The sequence below is a fragment of the Neoarius graeffei genome, chromosome 12 (genome assembly GCF_027579695.1).
Source record: "Neoarius graeffei isolate fNeoGra1 chromosome 12, fNeoGra1.pri, whole genome shotgun sequence".
Lineage (NCBI taxonomy): Eukaryota > Metazoa > Chordata > Actinopteri > Siluriformes > Ariidae > Neoarius > Neoarius graeffei.
The window spans coordinates 38,380,634-38,407,145 of record NC_083580.1 but is presented as its reverse complement, the minus strand read 5'-3'; the positions used below and the strand labels follow the sequence as shown (position 1 = coordinate 38,407,145).

At 41.7% G+C, this 26,512-nt stretch overlaps 1 protein-coding gene across 7 annotated transcripts in view; it reads right to left on the bottom strand.

The window, feature by feature from the left end:
• The window catches only part of LOC132895349 (prolyl 4-hydroxylase subunit alpha-2-like), a 422,856-nt gene that overhangs the window by 252,176 nt on the left and 144,168 nt on the right, over window positions 1-26,512 (bottom strand). For 5 of the 7 annotated variants that reach the window (XM_060935865.1, XM_060935866.1, XM_060935869.1 and 2 more), the window contains 2 exons: window positions 9,793-9,889; window positions 8,384-8,535 (listed from right to left, as the gene is read on the bottom strand). In XM_060935865.1, the coding sequence (XP_060791848.1) occupies window positions 8,384-8,535; window positions 9,793-9,889 (249 nt within the window). Of the gene's footprint in view, window positions 1-8,383; window positions 8,536-9,792; window positions 9,890-14,524; window positions 14,591-26,512 lie in introns of those variants that run through there. The other 2 variants (XM_060935868.1, XM_060935872.1) reach the window with 2 other exon arrangements.

The following is a 26,512-nucleotide window of genomic DNA, read 5'->3' as shown; positions in this document are numbered from 1 at the left end:
AGGCTAAGACATTATAATGCTGACTCGTTTTCAGAATAGTGGAAGTCATAATTTTTCTCCCCCCGTTTCTGCGCCCCTGGATGGACGCAGCGCCCTTAGCATTTGCCTAAATTGCCTATGCCACGGGCCGGCTCAGAGTACAGTGAATGGTTTCTGTTTACAACACGATGTTTCATTCATCCCGCATACGTGTTTCAATTGTCCCGACAGTGCGGGACGGTTGAAACGAACAACATGTTGTGTTCGAAGTTAAAATCAGCGTGATACCTTAACGGCTGTGTGAAATTACATTTGCAACTAATAGAATACACATGTGGGTTGTATGATCTATGACAAAGTAATTTTCATCTGCTTCATTATCTTTGAAAATGACCATTAAGTAAAAAGTGTTTCATTCGTCCAGGCCCCTACTTGGAATTGGACATACCATTTCACCCAAATTACAAAAACCAACAAATTCAGCCATCTTTGTAAATTTTACTTCAACCACATGTTGCCAGAATTGGTAAATGACTACATGACCAACAACAAGGAAATGTAGACCATGCAGCAGAAAAAAAATGCTCATGTACAGTACAGTAGGGTACAGCTGACTGTTGTTTAAGTTTCACTGGAAGTACAGTATGCCTGGGACCAATCGACCTTAGGGGCTTTGTTATTGTTCCCGTCCTGAATGGGTGTATACACGGCTCTGGTTTTCGTGTGAGAGGAGCGCCCTCTAATGGCGACACTATGTAATGCAATGAATGAGCGTGTTGGGGCGTGTTTAGACTTTGCATAGAACAAGGGGGGTTCATGGAAACCTCATGGGAGACGGCAGGAATCCGCACGGTATCCGCACGGAGAGAAAAAAAGTAGAAGGCTCCTACTGTACCTCTCCACAACATGGAAGCTCCTGTCAGACATCATAGTGTATAAGATGAGTAGGCATATGACTCAATACATGAGTGAGGCCCAGAAAGAAATTGGTAGGAACACCAGAGGAGCAAAACATCACCTACTGGTAGACAGCTCAGTAGCTTGAGTCTGCAGAACCAAACATACCAATCTGTGCACTGCCTGGATTGACTAAAAGAAAGCCTATGACTCGATGCCCCACACATGGATCCTGGAATGCTTGAAACTGTACATCAACAACAAGAACTCAATGAGGCTGTGGAAAACAACCCTAGAGGCCAACTTCAAGCCAATGGCTATGGATACAGATTGCAAAATGGAGAAACCATCAGCCACCTCCTCTACAAGAATGCTATCAAGCTATATGCCAGGTCTGAGCGAGACAGTGACTCACTGATCCACACTACCAGGATCTACAGCAATGACATCGGAATGTCACTCGGACTAGATAAAGTGTGCCTGGATGGTAACAAGGAGAGGGAAGGCAGTCAGAAATGATTGGGTGGTGCTACCAGACGTCAAGTCAAGTTTATTTGTATGGTGCTTTTAACAATAAACACTGTCGCAAAGCATCTTTACAGAATTTGAGCGACTTAAAACATGAGCTAATTTTATCCCTAATCTATCTCCAATGAGCAAGCCTGTGGCGACAGTGGCAAGGAAAAACTCCCTCAGTCAACATGAGGAAGAACCCTCGAGAGGAACCAGACTCAAACGGGAACCCATCCTCATTTGAGCAACAACAGACAACATGACTATAACATTAACAGTTTTAACATGAAGTCAGTTTTGTTGATGTTATAAACTCTTCATTGATGGAAACTTGAGTGCAAAACTGTTCATGACAACCACAGTCCTAAAGTTAGCAAGTCAACTGTAGTCCTCAGCCATAAAATAATTATTGTAAGAGTCCAGGGCGTCCTCCAGGTGACTTTCAACTGTCCACATGGGGCCGTCCTCCACAGGAGCGATGCGATGAGATTCCAACCAGACACAGGGCACCAGGATGGATCAGGCAGGTCCGAGGAGCAGAAGAGGTCAGCATCTCAATCCCAGGACCGACATGTAACTCAGAGGGACAGATTTGGGGGGGGGGGAACACAGGTTGTTAGGTAAACGTAGAAGACAACTACAAGTACCTTGGAATCCCGTAAGAAAATGCAATCGTGAAGAGGCCGCTAGGAAAGCAGCAACAGCTAAATACCTATGGAGGGTAAGGCAAGTCCTGAGAAGTCAGCTGAATGGGAAGAACAAGGTCCAGGCCATCAACACAGACACCCTGCCGGTCATCAGATACCCTGCTTCCATCATGGAAAGACAAGCCACTGCACAGGATGTACCACTGGCAGATAGAAGAAGTGGCTGATTTAAAAATCCTATCAGTGGCTTGATAAAGCTGGACCAGAAGACGGCACAGAGGCACTAATCATAGCTGCACAGGAACAGGCCCCAAGCACAAGATCAACAGAGGCCAGGGTCTACTACATGAGACAGGACCCCAGGTATAGACTGTGCAAAGACAGACAATCCAGCGAGACAATCCAGCACATAACAGCAGTGTGTAAGATACTAGCAGGAAGAGTGTATATGGAATGCCATAACCAAGTGGCTGGCATAGTGTACAGAAACATTTGTGCTGAGTATGGACTGAAGTCCCAAGGTCAAAGTGAGGGACAACTATGAAGGTGGTTGAGAATGACCAAGCTGAGATCCTGTGGGACTTCCAGATACAGACGGACAAACTGGTAATGGCTAACCAACTAGATATGGTAGTGGTGGATAAACGGGAGAACAAGGCTGGTGGTGATAGATGTGGCAATACCAAGTGACAATAACATCAAGAAAAAGGAACTTGAGAAGCTCGAAGTATCAAGGTCTGAAAGAAAAGCTAGAAAAGATGTGGAAGATGATAACAGTGGTCCCCGTGGTGATGGAAGCCCTCAGTGAAGTGACCCCAAACTATGAGAGTGGCTCCAACAGATCCCAGGAACAACATCTGAGATCTCTGTCCAGAAAAGCTCAGTCCCAGGAACAGCTAAGATATTGCACAGGACCTTCAAACTCTCAGACCTCTGAGAGGCGACAGTGCTAACCACTGCACCTCCGTGCCACCCATAGAATAATTTGAAATACTTTGATGGAGAGAATTTCTCATGAATTATGTTCAACATAGCTAAAATTAGACAAGAAGCCCATTAATATATACTTGAATATATTTCTTAGGGATGACACCAAAAGTCACCTGAAAATGGTCAAAAATCTCTCTTTTTTTAATCTAAAAGAGGGAAAAAAGGATGAAGACTTTGACCCACCCCAAAAAAAAAATGAAAACAAGCCTACAATGAAGTGTCAATTCTTACACTTTACAAAAAAATGTTAATGGTGATGATAATTAGAAAGTGAATAAATGCAGTGTTTTTGAGCAGTGCTCTCCTCTGCTGGTCAGCATTCAAATCTCAGAGAAAATTTCAGCCATGTGGTCATTAAATTTTTAGAAGGATTATAATTTTTAGAAGGATTATATCCAAGATACAGGGGATTACTTATTTATTTCTTTTATTGTTTTTATTATAGTCTTTTACTCTCATTAAGCCTGAAATGGTGGAAATTCTTTGTTTCCTGTCTTTTGTAGGCTATCAGTTTAATTTACTGGACACACAAATCTCATCTCATCTCATTATCTCTAGCCGCTTTATCCTTCTACAGGGTCGCAGGCAAGCTGGAGCCTATCCCAGCTGACTACGGGCGAAAGGCGGGGTACACCCTGGACAAGTCGCCAGGTCATCACAGGGCTGACACATAGACACAGACAACCATTCACACTCACACCTACGGTCAATTTAGAGTCACCAGTTAACCTAACCTGCATGTCTTTGGACTGTGGGGGAAACCGGAGCACCCGGAGGAAACCCACGCGGACACGGGGAGAACATGCAAACTCCACACAGAAAGGCCCTCGCCGGCCCCGGGGCTCGAACCCAGGACCTTCTTGCTGTGAGGCGACAGCGCTAACCACTACACCACCGTGCCGCCGACACACAAATCATTTATTACAAAATTTTAAAATGAAAAATCACGAGATGTGAAATACTGCACAAGCCGACTCCTAATACCACGGTTTTAGAGGTGGGAGAAAATGTAGGCATGCAGAGAACATGCAAAACTCACAAATATATGAGCACAGCATTAAAGTTGGGATGCTCCAGCTGAGGTGGCAATGTTACCTGTTGTGCCATCTTGCTGCCAAAGTCCTTCACTACATGTTTACAGTATACATTTTAGCATTTCTACCATTTCCGAGACAAGTCTTGGCTTTATACCAAATTTGTTCCAAACAAACATGCAAAAGAAACAAACACTTCATACAAACTTAAGAAGCAACAAATGACTGAAATAAAAAAAAGTAACCATAAAACAAAAAACAAACAAAAATAGGTTCATTCCCTGAAATACTAAGCATGTAATATGCTTCAGTGAAACTAAAACTTGATACTTGTGTGGCGAGACGCACTGAGTTAAGTGCTCCTTAGTAATTGGGGCAGCCTCAACCAATGGCGTGCGTCGCCAGCCTATTTATGGTAGAGTGATTTTGAACTCTGGAGGCGTGATGACCTGCCTCCCCCCACTGTTTCCTGTCACACTCCTTCCTGTTTACCTGTGGCCGTGCTCCCACCGTTTGGCTTTGTCCACTTCTTGTCAGCAGTGCATCATCTTCCTGCGATGTGATTTCTTGTCTGCCAGTGACTGGTATGTATGCTTGATCGAGCATGCTATTACGTTTGTTTACCTTGCTCAATTCAATGCTGATCTGCCTTTGGTCGCTTTTCAGTGCATCCACCGTTTGGCTTTCTTTCGGTCTTGCCCAGCTGTGCATTTTGTGTGCGGTGATTTCCGAACATTCTCTTGGCGTCTGTTACTAAGTGCAGATGACCCATGGAATTCTGTGAGCCTCGCTGGGATTAGGCGAGAAGTCTTGGATCGCTTGGTACGTGCCCCTCCCCTTGAATTCCTACTACTCTGAGTTTATTAAGCGTGGCGTTAATTGAGTATTTTGCGTGTTCTTTAGGTGTTGCCGGTTTTGGTCCGGGTTTGCTGCTGTTCTTGCCAACGCGTTTCTGCCGAGTGCTGCTTTCTCTGATTGGTGCAGCTGCCTGCATGAGGAGGGCTGCGAAATCACCAACCACCATAGCACTTTAACACTAGTTTTAACCTTTGTAGTGTGTGTGTGTGTGTGTGTGTGTGTGTGTGTGAGAGATTGTGTGTCTGATCATTAGGGGTCGACCGATAATCGGCCTGGCCGATATATCGGGCCGATATTCTGCATTTTTAGGGTTATCGGTATCGGCCATAATTTCCACTGATATGCCAATGACATGCCTTTTTGCAGCCATTTCGTTCCTAACGCGACTGTCACTGCACGTCCTTTCCTGCACTCGCCTCTCTGAGTTCAAGAACACGGTCCCACCCACCACAACATTTGATTTGTTTGGCACAAGAGATATAGCCAATCAACATGCGTAGCTAAACGCTGTGAACTGTTTCAAGGCGGCCGTACAGGCACTCGGGCAGAAGCGGCACAAGGGATACAGCCAATCAACATGCGTAGCTAAACGCTGTGAACCGTTTCAAGGCGGCCGTACGGGCACTCGGGCAGAAGCGGCACAAGGGATACAGCCAATCAACACGCGTAACTTAACGCTGTGAACTGTTTCAAGGCGGCCGTATGGGCACTCAGGCAGAAGCAGATCCCACTTCAAGGTAAGGACACGCTGCTTTTGGCGCAATAAGTCACAAACACACAAGTTGCAAAAGCACAACATCGTTATATGTTTACATTCTTCATCTACTACTCGTTAAAATTGTCCATTTGCATCTGTGTAGCTAGGCAAACTTAGCTTACGGAAGGAAGCACTTGAATTAGCCTACAACCAACTAGTCTCGCTGAAACCACATGTAATGTTGTCCATAGTAAGCAGTCCCCAGCATAACGTAGGCTGCAGTCATTTTTAAATCCCCGTCTGGAAACGTTGTGAATGTGTCAGTAGTTCTACTCAAACAGTAGAATGACAGCCATACAGAGAGGTGGTCAAGGGAAGACGAAATAAAATGTAGTGTTTGTCTTCTGTAGGCTAGCGCAAGCCTACTGGCTATTTGTTATGGTGATGAGTAAACTTCATGACGTGACTCGTGCTCAAAAAGCGCATTGCACTTGTATATGTTAGGTAACTTTATAAAGCGCTATTTGAACATTTAAACAAGCCAGGTGTGATATGGTGCTAGTAGGCTATGTAATACTGTAGGGAGTTTGTCAGGACGCTTGTTGTGGGCTCAGTAATTAATTGTGTCGTGGATGCACACTTGCTTGGATAAACGCTAATGAACGAAATACATCAATTAAACTCTTAAATGTTCTTATGCTACTTCACACTGCGCTGTAATGTACTCCACTAGTATTTATAATTCTTGCGCAAGTGATTCTCCTCGCTAGCGCTTCTGATTCAGAAAGTGATATACTCTTAAAGGAGCAGCCGCTCCTTTTAACCAGAGCTTTTAACACTCCGTTCTCACTTTCTCTATCCAGAATCCAGAGTGTATTTTCATTTATTTTCCACTGAAAATGGTGAGCTGTAATATAGTAGGGAGTGATTTATTTTTTTATTGGTGAATATTTATTTTATTTCTCATTTTATTATAACTAATGTTTGACTTTATTGTACAAATGCTGCTGGCATCTCCCTGCACAAAATTTCATGTTCAATTTTACAATTAAACATAGATTTCATGGATATGAAGGTCTGTGTCAGTGTGTGCTATGTTTAATTTCATGTGAATTATAATGTTTACATTTATCGGTTGCACATACCGGTTATCGGCATCCCAATTCCATAATAATCGGTATCGGCCCTGAAAAAAACATATCGGTCGATCCCTACTGATCATCATTCATCTATAATCAGTGTGCGTGTATGTGTGTTTGGAGTGTGGTGTGAGGGATATTTTCTTTTCTGTTAAATTGGGTATTTTTGTTTATTTGCTTTTGTTTGCAGGGATGCAAACAGCGCGCCTTTTGGCAGATGCCGCTTTTTTCACGGCTGAATCGCGCAGATCCGAATTTTTTTTTTAAGGGGGGGGCGTTGGAGTCTCTGATTATAATTTCAAAGTAAATTCTGTATTAAAATTACTAAATAAGCAAATCCGTTACAGTCCATGAAACAGGAAGTATAAGGATGAGAATAAAACAGTTTAAATCGGGAAGCTGCGCACATTTGCGCAGTCCTGCTGCTCAGGCTGCACAAATGTGCGCAGCTTCCGGATTTAAACTGTTTTTTTCTCATCCTTATACTTCCTGTTTCATGGACTGTAACGGATTTGCTTATTTAGTAATTTTAATACAGAATTTACTTTGAAATTATAATCAGACACTCCAACGCCCCCCCTAAAAAAAAAAAAATTTGGATCTGCGCGATTCAGCCGTGAAAAAAGCGACATCCGCCAAAAGGCGCGCTGTTTGCATCCCTGTTTAATGCTCGCGAGAGCTTATTTTATGTGAATTTGTGTGTGGCTAGCAACCACGTCTGCCAACCTTTTCTGCCGTGGCAAGCAGCCTTTTGTTGCCAGCTGTATGCCAGTACTGGTGGGAGGCCATTGCAAGCTGTGGATCATCAGTGGTCCGCGTAGTTCCCCTCCCTCAGTTTACATCGTGTGTGGTTGTGCGTTTTAATTGGTTAGTTTGTTGTGACCAAGCTGTATGTTATTTCTTGGTTTCTTTGTTTGATTTTCTCTCCTTATACCTCCTTTCTGTTTATTTACTTTTCAGGTGCTGAGTGCCCAAGGCGGGGTGGCAGCTGATCCCCTAGGTGGTGGTGTTCCCCCATTTTCCGTGTGTGTGTTCACGTATGCCTGTGTGGAATTTTCCTTTTGCTGTGTTTTTGATTTATTTTGATTTATTTTGATTTGGTTTACAGTGAGTGTGACATGTATGCTTGCATGGTGTGCCTCCTTGGATCCCTTCTCCGTCTCCTGGTATCTTGCCCTCTGCTGGTAGGCCTCAGCCCTGTTAATATTGATTTCTCCCTTACCCTTGCCCCACATACATGTCAGTCAAACCTTTGGATTGTGAGTGTGAATGAAAGTGATTGTTTGTGAAGTAAAGGAAATAATTTTTATTTTTGTAAACATTGTAATAAAATAAAATAACCTTTTTGTATTTTCATAACTTTGGTCTCTGGTGTCTTTAGTCAAACGAACCTTGTGTGTCAACATTGTGAAGTGTTTTCTGGTTAATATTCCTGGGGTGAAAGTCCCCTGGTGGCGTAGTCAATAATTGCTCTTCTGCTTAAGGTCAAATTAAGTCAATACTTGCTTTTCTGCCCACCAAGGCCACACTTGGATTAAAATATTTATTGAAAAGTTAAGGTTAAACTAGAAAGTGAATGCACCAACTTACTAGAATTCTATCCAACTCAAAGTAAAGATCTTTGTTTACCATTTGAAGAGTCCTGTAGCACCAGATGTTCTAGCTCAGACCATTCTGTGTTAAGTCTCTTCATCAGCTTGTAAGCATTCACTGGATGAGCCAAAAATGCTTCAGGATCAGTAGTTGATGCAAGAGTGAGCAAATCCATCCTGTTTGCCCAGCTGTAAAGATCACCAGAGTACAAAAATTTGATAATTTTTTCAATTCAATTAAATTATAACACTTAACAATGGACATGTCACAAAGCAATTTCTTTACACACACACACACAAATATATATATATTTTTTCATTCCATTTGTGTACATTAACACACAAAATACAGCCAAACATTTGCAGAAACCTCACCATCACATCTATATGTGCTTTGTGCAAAATTGTAGTTCAGGGTCAGGTCAACACATTATAAAATAAAGACAAAAACTTCCTTCATATGTTTGTCTAATGGTACATTCACACCAAACGTGACAAAAGTGTTAAAACTAATTTCTCCTCCATTGTACTTGGGAACAGTCTGAATGGAACCAAAATTGAGATGACTGTTCTCTCATTCTTTTGAGCAGAGCACTTCTAAATTCCTGGCTGCCGCTGAACCGTGCCATTGCCATAAATTTGCCTGTACTTCAACTTTGTTCTGACGCCACTGCCACCACCCAATTTGTGCCGTCAATGATCATGCCGCTGCTTGCCGCCAAGAGACGCTGGCTCTCATAGAAAAGGAATGACTCCCGGGAGGTTTGATGTTCTTGCCACATTTAGTGTGAATGTACCATTCACATTCATGCACCAACAAAGTTGAAGACCAAGCAACTTTATAGAAATGAACTATGGTGGTGTTGTTTGGCAGCAACCAATTGGAATTTAGAAGAAGTGCTCCACTCTAAAGAATACAATAGAACACAGTCATCTAAAGTTTGGTTTTGTTCAAACTGTTCCCAAATACAATGGAGGAAATAATAATTGCAGTGGTGGGTTTCCCCATTATTTATTATGTGCCCCTGTTTGTCTACAGGGACATATAAAAGAAAAAAATGCATGTGGAAATTTGACTTGGCACTTCGCATCAACACACGACACCACACAAAAGGCCTTTAATTAGCTAGTTTATGGTGTTAGTTTATTGTCTTACCAAATATGTAATCATAACTGTTCATTTTTTTCATTCATCAATCCATTTCTTACCTTTACATTTAAAAGATTTCATGAGGTTTGCCAGCAGAAAGATGCCGGTTGACACGTGTTTGCTTTGCAGCCCTTTTAAATAAAGTTTGCAATACAAAACATTCCAAACAAGTGAGCTACCAATTTCATCTAGGTCACAGGGCATCCACGAGCTTCAACAGCATCATTAGCAGGCAAGCCAGAGCGAATTTTAACGCTCTTGCCACATTTGGTGTGAATGTACCAATAAGGATGTACCTTTTTACAGCATCAAGCTTGGACTCCTCTGCTTGGATGTATTCCTTCAGGGAGTGAACCAAATCCCTCTCTGCAAAAATCAAGTCTGTCATCTGGCCTGAGGGTGAGATGGAAAGTGGAAAAACATTTGTGTAATGCTTCAACACAATACTGACTTCCTAATTAGGTTGTATTGTTACACATTATTGCAAAATATGCATTTTGCATAATGATACAACAGTGGGGGAAATACATTTTCAACACATCAACTATTCAATTAAATATATTTCCAGCGCAGCAAGATACATGAAGTGTTGAGCAGACATGATATTAACACAATAAAACTATACAGAATAAGAAATCATAGTATTCTAGTCCCTAAAATGAGTTACGTGCAATAAAGTAGAATGACACATGAAAAAAGTATTGAACACACGAAGAAACCCACTAATTAGTTCTCTAATTAGAATCAGCTCAGTTAGTGCATCTTGGCCGGTTCATACTTCCACACTGAAAAAAGGGAACCCACCTCTGAATGTAAATAAACAAATCGTTTGGTACTAAGCTGTCATGAAAGAAATCTCTCATGATGTGTAGAGGCAAAGAGCCATCCCAAAACTTTCACAGCAAGATTGTTGAGCAGCATAACAATAGCACTGGTTACCAACAGATTTCATGACCTTGACCTGCAAGTGGAAGGAACATCACTCGCCCATCATCCAGTCATGCACAGGACCTTTTTACAAGATTTCTGACTGGACAGTCAGAAAAGTAGTCCAAGAGCTAAGGACCACTCAAAAAAGATATAAAAAAAATTGGAAGCAGTGGGTACAGTTGTTACAGAGAAAACAGGCAATGCACTCCACTTTTCAAAGCTCCATGTTTGGCTCTGCATATGACCCTAAAAATATCATACCTACAGTAAAGTTCAGAGGTGGAAGCATCATGGTATAGGGCTGTTTCTCTTCTCATGGTACCAACAAAAAACAAATTATTGGAGGGAAAATTAACACAGTCTTATACTGGAATTGAGCTGAAATGGATGATGAGCATGAGATGTGAGTGGGCTTTCAAGCAGGACAACGATCCAAAACATACTGCGAAGGAGACTCAGGCTACGTTTACATTAGACCGTATCTGTCTCGTTTTCTTCGCGGATGCACTGTCCGTTTACATTAAACCGCCTGGAAACGCGAATCCGCCAGCGTCCACGTATTCAATCCAGATCGTGTCAGCTCCGGTGCTGTGTAAACATTCAGAATACGTGGATACGCTGTGCTGAGCTCTAGCTGGTGTCTCATTGGACAACGTCACTGTGACATCCACCTTCCTGATTCGCTGGCGTTGGTCATGTGACACGACTGCTGAAAAATGGCGCGGACTTCCGCCTTGTATCACCTTTCATTAAAGAGTATAAAAGTATGAAAATACTGCAAATACTGATGCAAATACTGCCCATTGTGTAGTTATGATTGTCTTTAGGCTTGCCATCCTTCCACTTGCAAGTGGTAAGTGATATGCGCTGGGATCACACACACAGCGGCTCAGTCCCGAATCACAGCTTGTTCACTTCACTCGCGTGCTCTGTGAGCTGCGCAAGGCCGGAGTGCGCACCCTCCAGAGGGCACTCGCTGTTCAGGGCGGAGTGATTTGGAGCGCAGGATGCCTGCGGAGCCGAGCGTATCCGTGTATTGGTATTGCTGTGTGCACGCAAATCGTGTATTGGTGTTGCTGTGTGCACACTAATCGTTTTAAAAACGTTAATCTGATGATCCGCTGATACGGTCTAATGTAAACATGGGCTCAATTGGTTTCACAGCAGGGTTAATATAGTTAAAATTAAATCAAGACTAAAACTAGCAGTTGAAAAAAAATTTGTTAACCAAAATAAAAATGACAGGTTCAAAAAAAATTTAAATTAAAAAAACTACAATGAACAATGCAACAAATTAAAATGAAATAGAATCACAGGTAAAATTAGCCTGGCAAACCAGACTAAATGTGAATATTTAGTCTGGCCTCGATCCGTAGACATTTCTGAAGGGTGTAGGAGGAACAAACCGCTGTCTTTCAAACTGTCTCTGTGCGTATTGAGGTATTTCACCTGACGTCACAGGGTCACGTGACGCCCCGGTGTCCGCCATTTTGAACGTCAAGCTACATACTAACGCTGCAGACAGAGAGGGAGAACCAGCTTGAAAAAAAATGTGTTACAGACACCTAAAATAGATTAATTTGTCAGTAAGCACTCTATAAATAACCATGGTGTTTGCTTGTTGTGCTGTGGGCTGCCACAACAGACAGGGACAGCGTGCAGGACGCTCCTTTTACCGGTTTCTAGTGATGGGAATTTCGGCTCTTTTTCGGGAGCCGGCTCTTTTGGCTCTTCTTACTATAAGGAGCCGGCTCTTTCGGCTCCTAAACGGCTCCTGAGATTTTATTTTTGATTTAATTGCTGCAATTAACTAGTTAATTAATTGCATTATTATTTATATTTTATCAATAGGATGTTTTCCATTTTATTTTTTAGTTTTTGTCGCCATTGTAAAGCTTTGTAAAGTATAGCAGTGTAACAATGTTCTAGCTATAGAAATAAAACTTACTTACCAATTAAATTATTTTCTCACAAACATAATGCAAAACTGTGTTATATTACCAATATAAAATACACAGCTGATTTTCCCCTCCTCAGGTGCCTCACAGACTCCTCTCCCCTGCACTCCACAGCTTTAAGCATTACACCAATTTTCGTATTTTTGCAGCTGTGAATGACATCAACCCCCCCAACCAAAAAAAGTAGGCGTACACCATGCTACTTTTTTCCTTTGAATGGTAATAGACAACACAAAGACACAATCGGACAGCAACTTTTTTTTGTGAAAGTCTCTCTCTCTGAGGCACCTAAGGACAAAAAACTAATTCGGCTCCCCAACTCGGCTCCCACCGAAGAGCCGGCTCCTGTCGTTCACTTCAAAGAGCCAGCTCTTTGAACCGGATCGTTCGCGACCGACACATCACTACCGGTTTCCTACTGACCCAGACAAGAGGGCCAAATGGATTGCAGCTGTGAAGAGACAGGATTGGGAGCCAACAGAGTACTCCAGACTTTGCAGTGATCATTTCATTTCAGGTTAGTTTATCAGTTGACGCAATTTTGATAAAATATATAGCAAAAAGTAAATGGGTCAGTGTTTGTTAACCCATCTGAGCAGTGAAACAAGGCAGTGTTAATTTGTCTAGGGTTGCATGTAGCAGACATCAGACATAAAACGCAATAACAGAGGCTAGAAAGAAACGGGACACAGAAATAAATAAACAGGGCTCCATACCAAGGCTGGGTACAGTGTTTGTGATAAAAGACAGATCCAATTTAACACGAATCACAGTTTACTTTCTTGTTAAAATGTGCAAAGGTCTCCACCATCTCATACCGCCTTGCACTGAAGGACTTAAGCGTGCCGTCCAAAATGGCTACATCACGTGACTTGGTCACGTGGGTGAAATACCTCAATAGGCCAACGCTCTGACCAATCAGCGCAACAGTGACTGTGACGTAGTCAGAGCGCGCAGTGGGGGAGACCTTGAAATAAATAATTTTTCAAAATGCGTATTAATTAATAAACAGGTTCTAGATATTAAGAAGTTTGGAGATAATGACCACAAGTTTGGAGTCTGTACCACATACTTAACATACACTCATTTTTTTCAAGGGTTTGCTTAAACTGTTTTTGAGAGTTTTTATTTAGTGGTGTTTGGTGAAATAATTTCCCTTAAATTTAAAATAACGGGAAAATAAGAAACAAACAAAAAGTAATGTTTCAAAGCTGTTTATTAATTCTTCGTACTGCACAAACTAGCCCATCCTTTTAGCTATGAGCGGAGCTAGCTGGTAGATCAGACTTTTGCCATAGCCGGTCAGCAAAACAGCGAAAACGTCCTTCTTGAAAAGGAATGAGCGGAGAGCCTCTTCCTGCTCATGTTTCAACGAAAACTCCAAGTCTAATTCTTCTAAAACTGATTCCAAAGCGGAGTCAAACGCGCGCTGTTCACTAGCCGTAGCCATTTTTCCTGTTGTGCTTTCTCCAGCGTCGCACAGCTTTGTCGTCACTCCTGCAAAAGCCCGCCCAAAGAATCCAAACAAAAACCTTGCATTGTGATTGGCGGGCACGATTTGATGCCCAGGGTGTTTTTGTTTATATGGTGCGAGGCTAGACCCATTCACTAGGCAAAAATATTTTTGGCCGCTAGGCGGGTGGGTCTAGTTTACTAGGCTAAGGTAAAATCAGCTTCGTTTTCCTCTTAAAAACAGTGACAGACTAGTTCCAGAAGGTGGCAGCAATGCCAGCTGCCACAGAATTCCAAAGATGATGAATGCTGAGCACAAATCCGATAAAGACCCAAGTATATTTTAGCAGACAAGCAGTTTCTTTGTTTATGGGCATTTATTGCACATCAGTGCAATAAATGCCCATAAACAAGCATGCCACAAGAACTAGGCAAAAATATGCTAATTATAAAATCAGTCAAAGCATTCTCATGGAGAATAATCATTAAACAAACAATGTATTACAAATATAGATTGCCTAATCCAATAACTTCAAAGACTATAGGCTGTTAAACTTACAAATAATTACATTCAACACAGGTAGGTTATCATTATCTTGTCAATTCATTTAGCACCCACTAGCTCCCAACTTAGTATATACAATATCCTATGAGCATAATGTACAAAGGAACGAATAACCTTGCATACCTCATTGGCTGCATTAATTTGAGGAGAGTTAGAAAAGAAACTTAACGCTTAATTTAGTCCAAAACTTCATACTGCAACGTCACTTAGAGCATCATCCTCGGTTGTACCCGTCATGTGCTTTGCACACAGAGATACTAATAATAACCCGACCCCATACGGTAACACAAGTACATTAATTCCATGACAGAAATATTAGACAGGTTTTTTAGACATGTTCTTATCCTTATACTCTGTTCTATTTATGTTTACAAACAACTCTTTTAATAAAACAAATTATCCATATGTTTAACTTAAATACTGATCAACTGAACTTAAAATGTATAATTGACTCTAATGGCAGCTACAGAATAACTCACTGCAAACTAACTTTACCAGAGGGATTTATGTATGAATGAACAGCATGTTAAGCAAGACAGTTCCCCTGTTTTCATCTTGCTCAAAAACATTTAAATCTACAATGAAAAGTCTCAATGTCACAACAGATGACAACAGGACTGGCACAAGTCACCAAGATGACAAGCAAACATCATTTATTTACAATAACTTTAAATTAAGCATTATTTATATTTTTAAATGTAATTAAGTAAGGTTTAACACGATAGTCTGACCTGTCATAATATCCAGTTTCATTTAGTCAAGCAAACATGGATTTCTTTCATGTTGGCTCTAAACATACGAAAAACATGCTCACCAACACTCCTGTTTGACATGTTCAGAGTGATCACAAATGCTCAGTCACATATTTTCATTATTGCGAAGCATTATTTCAGTGTTAAGACACCTACTGTATTTGCATTGATATAGTTAACAAGACAATATAAATAACAGCTAAACAGCTTGTGTCCTATCTAGTTATTATGGGAGATCTATGGCTGTGCAATACTTAAAAATCGAAAACTAATCAATTCCTCAAAATAAAAATAAAACTTATCCACTTGTAAAACTAACTATAAGTAAATGGTAATTAAAAAAAGACAAAAATAAAAACAAATGAAATTTCTAAAACTATAATGCTGTTCCACAAGAAAAAAATAAAGGTGCTGAAATGACCCAGTCAACCACCACATTTAAACCCGGTAAACCCCTTGCGCATGATGTCATGCATAATTTGATATTTTCACCTGGGGGACAAACAGACACTGTCTTTCATGTAAGCAAGGCTTAATCTGTCTTAAATATGGTTCATTTTTGCACTATTTTTTGTTGTTCAAATAGAGAAATAGATAAAAAGGTATTACTGTCTCCCCGCTATCAAGAAAAATGTTAACAAAGAAGCAAATGCTTCAAGAACAATAAAGAAAGGAGTAGTTCAAGAGAATACAATGAGAGGATCTAAGCCTGAAAACTCCAGAAAAGTTTGTGAATACACACATTTGTAGTGATCATTTTATTTCAGGTAAGAACTTGTATTTAAAAATAATAGAAAGTCATGAGTATGGAAGTGTTTGCATAAGAATCTCATTTTATTTCTGCTCGCATTTGAGTTAGCTTCTTCATGAAAGCGTTTGATTTTCTTACAGATGAACCAGCTTCCTTATTCGACACAGAAAACTCAGCAAACCAAGTTGTTTGCACCAAGCAAACAACTTGGACATAACTCAGTTAAAAACCCAACAAGGAGCAACATGTGCAATATATCCAGAAAGAACAGAAAAGATTAAGAGCAGAGAGCACTGGAGCTTTGTTTCTGTTATGAAAGGAATCCAGTCCTGTGCAAAATGTCACCATGGAGCCAGAGTGTAGAAATGACAGTTTGAGAGTGTTCTACACAAACCACATTTAACTTTACAACAACTGCATGCATGTGAAATGGAAATAAATCGATGAAGGCTGGAAAAAACTATTTTGGATAAAATTGTTACTGTCCACTGCACACTGATCAACCTGTGTGACTCAGTTGTGCCTTCTGAATAGAGAATAAATTAGGAGGGAACTGATCATTAACCACTGACTGAATTATTGCAAAGGTGATTCCATCCATCCATCATCTGTAGTTTTCTTCGGACAACAGCAACAGACATCCGACATCTTCGCTTGGCTTCAGTGTGTGAACAGCATGTAAACAAAGTTCGCTTGTCCCCCAGGACAAGGGTAGCGACAATTGCTAACATAAATGTGATGTCAGTGCAAGGGGTCTATAGAAAATTTGTAAAATAAACAATATCATTATTTACCATTTAATTTAAATACTGTGTAGAAGAATGAAGCTAAAATATCACCTGAACACTCAGTTTCTTCATACAGGAAGCATCTTGAAGCTGTCATTGCAAACAAAGACTTCAAGTGTTAAATAAATTTCAGTTAGTGTGTTCAATACTTTTTCCTGTGTCATTCCACTTTATTGCACATAATGGACTGGAATATTATGATTTCTTTTTTTGTGTAGTTTTACTGCACTAATACCAATGTCTGCTCAACATTTCATGTGAACAGCTGCATTGGAAATACAGTGGCATGCAAAAGTTTTGGCACCTCTGGTCAAAATTACTGTTACTGTGAACAGTTAAGCAAGTTGAAGATGAAATTATCTCCAAAAGGCATAAAGTTAAAGATGACTCATTCCCTTTATATTTTAAGCATTTTTTTTTTAATTTTCATCTTTTACATTTTCAAAATGACAAAAAAAGGAAAAGGGCCCAAAGCAAAAAAATGTTTGCGCACCCTGCATGGTTCGTACCTAGTAGCACCCCCTTTGGCAAGTATAACTGCTTGTAAACGCTTTTTGTAGCCACCTAAGAGAGTGTTTCAGTTCTTGTTTGAGGAATTTTCATCCATTCTTCCTTGCAAAAGTCTTCTAGTTCTGAGAGATTCCTGGGCCGTCTTGCATGCACTTCTCTTTTGAGGTCTATCCACAGATTTTCGATGATTTTCAGATCAGGGGACTGAGGGCCATGGTAAAACCTTCAGCTTGCGCCTCTTGAGGTAGTCTATTGTGGATTTTGAGGTGTGTTTAGGATCATTATCCATTTGTAGAAGCCATCCTCTTTCCAACTTCAGCTTTTTTACAGATGGGGTTATGTTTGCTTCCAGAATTTGCTGGAATTTCATTGAATCCATTCTTCCCTCTACACATGAAATGTTCCCCGTGCCATTGGCTGCAACACAACCCCAAAGCATAACTGATCCACCCCCATGCTTAACGGTTGGAGAGGTGTTCTTTTCATGAAATTCTGTGCCCTTTTTTCTCCAAACATACCTTTGCTTGTTGCTGCCAAAGAGTTCCATTTTAACCTCATCAGTCCACAGGACTTGTTTCCAAAATGCATCAGGCTTGTTTAGATGTTCTTTTGCAAACTTCTGATGCTGAATTTTGTGATGAGGACGCAGGAGAGGTTTTCTTCTGATGACTCTTCCATGAAGGCCATATTTGTGCAGGTGTCACTGAACAGTAGAACAATGTACTACAACTCCAGAGTCTGCTAAATCTTCCTGAAAGTCTTTTGCAGTCAAGCAGGGCTTCTGATTTGCCTTTCTAGCAATCCTACAAGCAGCTCTCTGAAATTTTTCCTGGTCTTCCAGACCTTATCTTAACCTCCACTGTTCCTGTTAACTGCCATTTCTTAATTACATTTCAAACTGAGGAAATGGCAACCTGAAATTTTGCTATCTTCTTACAGCCTTCGTCTGCTTTGTGGGCCTCAACCATTTTCATTTTCAGATTGGTAGGAAGCTGCTTAGAAGAACCCATGGCTACTGATTTTTGGGACTAGGTTAGAAGAGCATGGGTATTTATAAAGCTTTGAAATTTGCATCACCTGGCCTTTCCTAACGATGAGTGTGAACAAGCCATAACCCTAACAAACTAGATTAGATTAAATTGAACTTTACTGATCCCTTTGGGAGGGTTCCTTCAGGGAAATTAAGATTCCAGCAGCATCATTACAGGATAAACAGAGAATAGAAAATAGAGAGAAAAACTTCTAGGTAAATTAAATATTTACATATGCAAATATAAAAAGAATAAAATATGGGGAAGAGAGGAAGGGGGGGAAGAGAGGAAGAGAGGGAAGAGAGGAAGGGGGAAGGGGGGGCCAGCAGGAAAGATATTGCACTTTATATTGCACATTGTCCAGTATTGCTTAGTATTGCTTATTGTTAGGCTAGGCTACTGCTCCTTCCCGTCCTCTGTCCTCCTGTTACACCCCCCAGAGAGGAGTTGTACAGTCTGACGGCGTGAGGGACAAAGGAGTTAACTCTGTTCTTCCTGCACTTGGGAAGGAGCATTCTGTCACTGAACAGGCTCCTCTGGTTGCTGATGACGGTGTGCAGAGGGTGACTGGCATCGTCCATGATGTTCAATAGTTTGTCCATAGTCCTTTTCTCTGCCACAGTCACCAGAGAGTCCAGCTTCATGCCGACCACAGAGCCGGTCCACCTGATCAGTTTGTCCAGCCTGGATGTGCTGCCCCCCCCAGCACACCACGGTGTAAAACAGGACACTGGCGACCACAGACTGATAGAACATCCACAGGAGTTTCCTGCAGATGTTCCCAGTAAACACACAATGTATATACGACGTAGTGGTTAGGTAATGGTTTGGTAATGTCAGGGAAATACGTCATCGTAGCGTAGTAGGCACGTCCTAATACAACGCTGTGCCAATACGTAACGACAACGTAGTGGTAATACCTAACGACAACATAGTGGTAATACCTAACGACAACGTAGTGGTAATACGTAATAACAACGTAGTGGTAATACGTAATAACAACGTAGTGGTAATACCTAACGACAGCATAGTGGTAATACGTAACGACAACGTCGTAGTAATACGTAATGACAACGTAGTGGTAATACCAAATGTAGTGGTAATACGTAATGACAACGTAGTGGTAATACCTAACGACAACGTAGTGGTAATACCTAACAGACATGTTATCTGGCGACCATCCAGTGACGCATGTCCTACTACGTAGTCTACATGTGTGTATTTTCGATTTGATGATCGATGTATTAATAATTTGCTTTCATACATTTTGTTGTATGTCTCTATGAATAACATTAACAATGTGATCTTGGTCTATTGATGAATTGATCGTATTTTAACTTGAAAATAGCGCTGAATGAGGCCATTTCAATGAAATATAAGTTCATAGATTCATGATTTTGCAGTTTGTCTTATCAGATTATCTGCCCTCTAATATCACTATTAGTGGTATTTTTTTATCCAAAATCATGTTCGGTGCACGCAAAACTTTAACTGAAGGGGAGGACTTTCACATGATCCGTGATTGCCAACAAATTATTTTCATGACCAGTGATTTGAGCCTGTTTCTATTCCTGTGATGTGTGATTGAGAAGGTTTGTGACCCCAAGTGGCGGATCCGGGGGGAGGGGTTTAACCCCCCCACCCCCCTTCAGCGACCAGGGGGGGTATAAAAGAGTAAACACATCAGAAAGCTTGAAGCAAGCAAAATTATTCAAAATATGCTCAAATTCACTGAATGAACGTGTACAGTTTCATTTTCCAGGGCGCCTTCGGGCCACTTGCCGGCGCTTTTCGTAGAAATTATCAATACAATCCCTGTCCCTATCCCACGACCCCCTCCACCACCCCACCCTGTTAACTTGGTGGGAAAAGGGCATATGCTGGCTGACCTCTATCCCATCATGCTTTGCGGCTCCGGATCACGTTGGTCTTTCAAAACCCGTTAAAGTAGTGACTTCCGGCCTCCTAGTTTTTTTTTTTATTCGTGCGAAGGGAAGGTGTTTGGTTATAATTGGAGAGCTTTGATCGACAGAATCTTTCAAGGTAAAAATGTTACCCTTGCTATTGTTGTCACTATGTGAATGTAAGGTGATTAAGTCTGACGATATATGCAAATGTTATCATTAAATGTTTATTTTAATGAATTTTAGTGTGCGAGTCTCCACCGCAGGAAAGCGCGCGCGGCGCCATGTTGTTTGTGGGGGATGATGAACGTGTGGTGGAGATCATTTTATGAAAAGATAGAAACACTACTTGAATAAAATGACTTACATTTGTAATCTGTCAGTCTGAATATCTGTAGTGACATCCAGTACTAATATTACTTATTGATGTGTGGTATTTTATCATAAAATCCAACCATTTTTTAAATGTATGTCTTTAATTCATAAATGCATAATGCTCACTCATTTTTATGTGGTCCATGGCACTAACCATTTCCTTTTTACGTGTTTTTATAGATTATCAGATATATATCATATATATATATATATATATATATATATATATATATATATATATATATAAAAACACACTACAACACATGACCTATTATGATTGTCAAGTGTACTAGTACACATGGTTTTATATATATGGTTCACATTTCTAACCTAACCTGGCTGATGCAGCTATTTTTTTTTTGTTGAAATGAATGCACTGACTATGCAAAATATTGTTGCTTCTTCCATGTTTTCTGCATAATATTACTCTGGTTTTGTAAGGTAGTAGAAAGGATGTGAAAATGTAAGGTGGTGAGAACGTGCCCATATGAGTGTGAAAGTATCCATAGTATAGTGGGAAGGTCCCCATAGGGTAGTGGGAAGGTGTCCATAAGGTAGTGGGAAGGTGGTGGGTATGTAATTTCTCTTCGTAACTTTATGACGTAGAAAAACATTGCTGGTAGTCCAGAATTTTACATAGTAACTACGTAAAAACACTACGTAACATCTACCAAATCACTACGTCATAAGTATGTAGTCACTATGTAAAATCACTAGCTGGGAAAGGACCGCAGCCTCCTAAGGAAGTACAGCCTGCTCTGTCCCTTCCTGTATAAGTGATTGGTGTTGCAAGTCCAGTCCAGCTTGCTGTCCAGCCACAGCCTGAGGTACTTGTAGGAATCCACAGCCTCCACCTCGACTCCCTCGAGCAGAACTGGTCGTAACCTTGGTCTGGACCTCCCAAAGTCAATGACCAGCTCCTTGGTCTTCGAGGTGTTGAGCTGCAGATGGTTCCTGTTGCACCACACAGCAAAGTCCCTGACCAGGCTCCTATGGACCCTTTTCACGTGACGTCACGACAAACGCGGCCGCCATTTTGGACGTGTACTACCAGTAGGTTACCACAGCCAGCATTGAGGAACGGCAGCAAAGAAAGTGTTTATTTTCAGCAAGACTTCCATCATGCCACTATATTGTTGTGCACCTGGATGTAGTAACCATCAACAAACAAGGCAAGGGTTATCATTTTATCGGATCCCGACGGAGAAGATGGATAGCGGCCATTAACAGATTGGCAGCCCTCGGCATACCAGCGCTTGTGTAGTGACCACTTTGTTGGAGGTAAGACGAATAAAATTAGCCAGAAAAGGCATTACATTGCTGTTAACATTCTGTGGCGGCGAGTGTGTAACCAAATAGGCTAAAATAACCCATTGTAACCTCTTTGTTCTTCTGTAGTAGCTATTAGCTAGCGTTGTGTTCCTTTGCTGTTGGTAGACTGTAGGACAGATCAGAGGCAGTGTTCTACAAACAGTGCTTAATTTGAGGAGGAGCAAGCCGGAGCGCGCTCCGGAACCTCGGGCGTTGGCTCCGGCAGCTATTTACACTGGATCCAGTGATCCGACACCTCTCTTGACTATGTAACAAAAAAAAAAACCATTGTCTTTAGGCTTGCCATCCTTCCACTTGCGAGTGGTAAGTGATCTGCGCTGGGATCACACACACAGCGGCTCAGTCCCGAATCGTGGCTCGTGCACTTCACTCGCGCGCTGTGTGAGCTGCGCAGGGCCGGAGTGCGCACCCTCCAGAGGGCACTCGCTGTTCAGGGCGGAGTGATTTGGAGCGCAGGATGCCTGCGGAGCTGAGCGTATCCGTGTATTGGTGTTGCTGTGTGCAGACGAATCATGTATTGGTGTTACTGTGTGCACACTAATCGCTTTTAAAAACGTTAATCTGATGATCCGCTGATACGGTCTAATGTAAACATGGGTTAAGTGTTCAAAACAAGAGGAACATGTATTTGTCTCTTAAATCCAGGCCGTTCCCTGTAATCTCTAACAATGGTTGGAGAAAGTAATGGCAAATAGTGAGTGCACAAACCATAGAAGGTAAACTGTACACAGCGCCAGGGCAGTGTGATGGTATGTCTACTTTTAGATTGTGTTAGCTGATCAATGAACACACTCGTCACTCGACGAGTTTCACGTCTTTACGACGGATACTTAAATGTGTATTAGGTATTATTGTTGCAGTCTAAGCAGTCATTGTAGCAGCTAGATGAGCGAGAACCGAAAGGGTCTGTGCCATAAACCGTTATTTCTGTACGGCGTTGCTAATGTGTCATTACTGTTGTTATTTCTCCCTCTGCTCGCCCTGTAAATGCCCTACGTCGCTGGATAGCGAAGGTGTTTTCTGCATCTCGCTCCTTTTTCTTGTATGTTCTCCGTTTGTCGCCTTCCTCGCATTCAAACCAATTCGAGCCGAAGTCCGCTACATGTCCAAAATGGTGGTCGTGTTTACGAAGGTCACGTGACTGAAAAGGGTCTATACTCCTCCTCTCTGTCGTCACCGATACACCCAACGATGGCTGTGTCATTGGTGAACTTCTGAATGTGACACAGCTCCGAGTTGTAGCAGAAGTCTGCGGTGTACAGGGTGAAGAGAAGAGGGGCCAGCACCGTGCCCTGGGGTGCTCCGGTGCTGCTAATCACAGTGTCAGACGTGATGTCCTTCAGCCTGACGTACTGCGGCCTGTCAGTGAGGTAGCTGGAGATCCAGGTGACCAGGCAGGGGTCCACTCACATCCTGTTCAGTTTGTCCTGAAGCAGTAGGGGCTGGATGGTGTTGAAGGCACTCGAGGAGTCCAAGAAGAGGATCCTCACTGTGCCATTTCCCTTATCCAGATGCGAGTGGGCTCAGTGTAGCAGGTAGAGGATGGCGTCTTCCACACCAACACCTGCCCGGTACGCAAACTGCAGACAGTCCTGGGCATGTTGTACCTGGGGTCTGAGGAGGCTGAGGAAGAGCCGCTCCAACGTCTTCATCAGATGTGAAGTGAGTGCCACCGGTCGGAAGTCGTTCAGCTCGCTGGGCCAATTCTTTTTGGGAACTGGAATGATGCATGTCTTCCAGAGGGTGGGCACTCTCCCCAGCTGCAGGCTGAGGTTGAAGATGTATTGGAGATTGAAGTGGTTCACCCAGTTCAGCAGTGCAGGTCTTCAGTAGTCGGGGACACACCTTGTCCAGGCCTGCTGCTTTCCTGGGGTGAAGCTTCCTCAGTTGACCTCTGACCTGGTTTGCAGTAATGCATGGAGGAGTCTGTGTTGAGGTGGGGAGGAGGGGGCTGCTGCGATGACTGGGGGGAGGTGTGTTGAGGGAAGAAGGAGAGATGGCTGCAGTGAGGGGGAGGGTGGGGGGGACGTGGGCTGGTTGAACTGGTTGAAGAAGTCATTCAACTCGTTCACCCTCTTCGCTGTCCCCTCAACGACTCTGGTCTTTGTATTGTGGCCTGTGATGGTTTTCACACCTCCCCAGACCTCCCTCATGCTGTTCTCCTCCAGTTTCTGCTCCACCTTTCTCCTGTAGCTGTCCTTAGCTTCCCTCATGCAGCGTTTCACCTCCTGCTGTGCTGCTTTCATCGCCTCCCTGTCCCTGCTAATTAAGGTCTGAGACCTTGGTCAAAGTGATCTGAATGCTCAAATCTCCTAGGGTTCCCATACTTTTGCAAGTTACCTCTTTCCTTTTTTCACTCTAAAATTGTACAAAACCAAAATAATAAACCAATATTGCTTAAAATGTTGAAAAGTGTGTTTCATCTTTATGCCTTTTGGAGTTCATTTCATCTTCAACTTGCTTAACTGTTCACAGTAACAGTAATTTTGACCAGGGGTGCCCAAACCTTTGCATACCACTGTATGTTTCATAGAAAAATAGTTGACGTGTTGAATCCTTACTTCCCCCCACTGTACATCAATATAGCAAAGGCCAAGGATCTCTGTGGGTGTTGTAAACAATCAATCACAGTATTCATATGCTCCAAAGAATCAGAACTTTTGATTAAAGTAATGCCCTAGGTTTTCTCTTTATTAATGAAAGTCACAGTACAAATCTGATACAGGAATGTGTCCATCCTGTGTATGTCTATTCCATATTGACAGTAAGAGGGTGATAACTGAACTGTGAACTTTTAAACGAAGAGCAGTGCTGTGTCCTCCAATGCCCATAAACCATGAGAGCAGAAGACATATAGGCTGGTCACATAGTCATCTGCATATTTTCTGTACAGCTGGGAGTGATATCCACTCGACATACAGTTGTGCTCAAAATAATAGCAGTGTCTTTAAAGAGGCGAGTAAATGTCAAAATTCTTCAAATAAATTGTACTTTAATGAACACAAATGCATTGGGCATACTGCACATTCTATTTCAAAGCAAGAAAATTGGAAAAAGTAATTACATTTCATAATGTTTCACAGAAAGTCAAGAAATGTAATGTTCAAAAAAATAGCAGTGTTGACATCTTTCTTTGGAAACTCAAAAATGTACCATACAAACTAAAAAATTCTTGAAAATTCAACTTTGCTGAGTATCCTAAACTAATATTTTGTTGCATAACCATAGTTTCTGATAACTGCTTCGCATCTGTGGTGCATGGAGTCGACCAACTTCTGGCAACGGTCAACAGGTATTGCAGCCTAGGTCAACTGTACTACGTTCCACAATTCCTCTGCATTTCTTGCTTTTGCCTCATGAACAGCATTTTTTATGTCAGCCCACAAGTTTTCTATGGGATTGAGGTCCGAGGATTGTGCTGGCCATTCCATTAGTTGGATGCTGTTTGTTTGGAACCATGATTTTGCTCGCTTGCTGGTGTGTTTGGGGTCATTGTCTTGTTGAAACACCCACTTCAAAGGCATTTCCTCTTCAGCATATGGCAACATGACTTCTTCCAGTATCCTGATGTACTCAAACTGATCCATGATCCCTGGTATGCGGTAAATAGGACCAACACCGTAGTATGAAAAACATCCCCATATCATGATGCTTCCACCACCATGCTTAACAGTCTTCACTGTGTACTGTGGCTTGAATTCTGTGTTTGCAGGACGTCTGACAAACTGTCTGTGACCCTTAGACCCAAAAAGAACAATCTTACTTTCATCTGTCCACAAAATATTACGCCATTTCTTTTCAGGCCAGTCAATGTGTTCTTTGGCAAATTGTAGCTGCTTCAGCACGTCTTTTCTTTAACAATGGGACTTTGCGGGGGCTTCTTGCTGGTAGATTGGCTTCACATAGACATCGTCTGATTGTACCAGTACTCACAGGCAAGTTTAGATCTTCTTTGATCCTCCTGGAGCTGATCATTGGCTGAGCCTTTGCCAGTTTGGTTATTCTCCGATCCATTCAAGAAGTTGTTTTTCTTTTTCTTCCTCATCTTTCTGGTTTTGGCTGCCATTTTAAAGCGTTTGATATCATTTTAGCTGAACAGCCTATAAGTTTCTGCACTTCTTTGTAGGTTTTCCCCTCTTTTATCCATTTCTTGATTAAAAGCCGCTCTTCATCAGAACAGTGTCTTGAACGACCCATTTTACTTGGTTTTTCAGGACCAATGCAGGACAGCCAGCATATGCAATGTCAGTTGCCTTGATCCTTAAATAAGGACCACCTGTTAACACCTTTTTTTTCACAAAATCAATGCCCTCCCTAATTGAACTCACCACTGCTATTTTTTTGAACACACCCCTTTCAGCTAATCATTCAATTTCACAGAATCAGTAGCATGCACGGCAGGCCTGTTGGGTCTGTTGGTTTTCTATACCTTTACTATACCCTCCAGAAACTTGCTTGCGGTGTAAAGGTTGAAATTTTAACAAAAACAGTGATTTATCTTGCTACTGTTGAGGGACTGCTATTATTTTGAACATAACTGTAGATTTACGCAATAGTTTTTTTTTTATCTTGCTTGTGATTTACCATTTTAAAAATTGTGATTGAAAGTTGCATTTAAATATTAACTATATTCTTGTCTAATGTTAGCCAAATTGAACATATATTGAT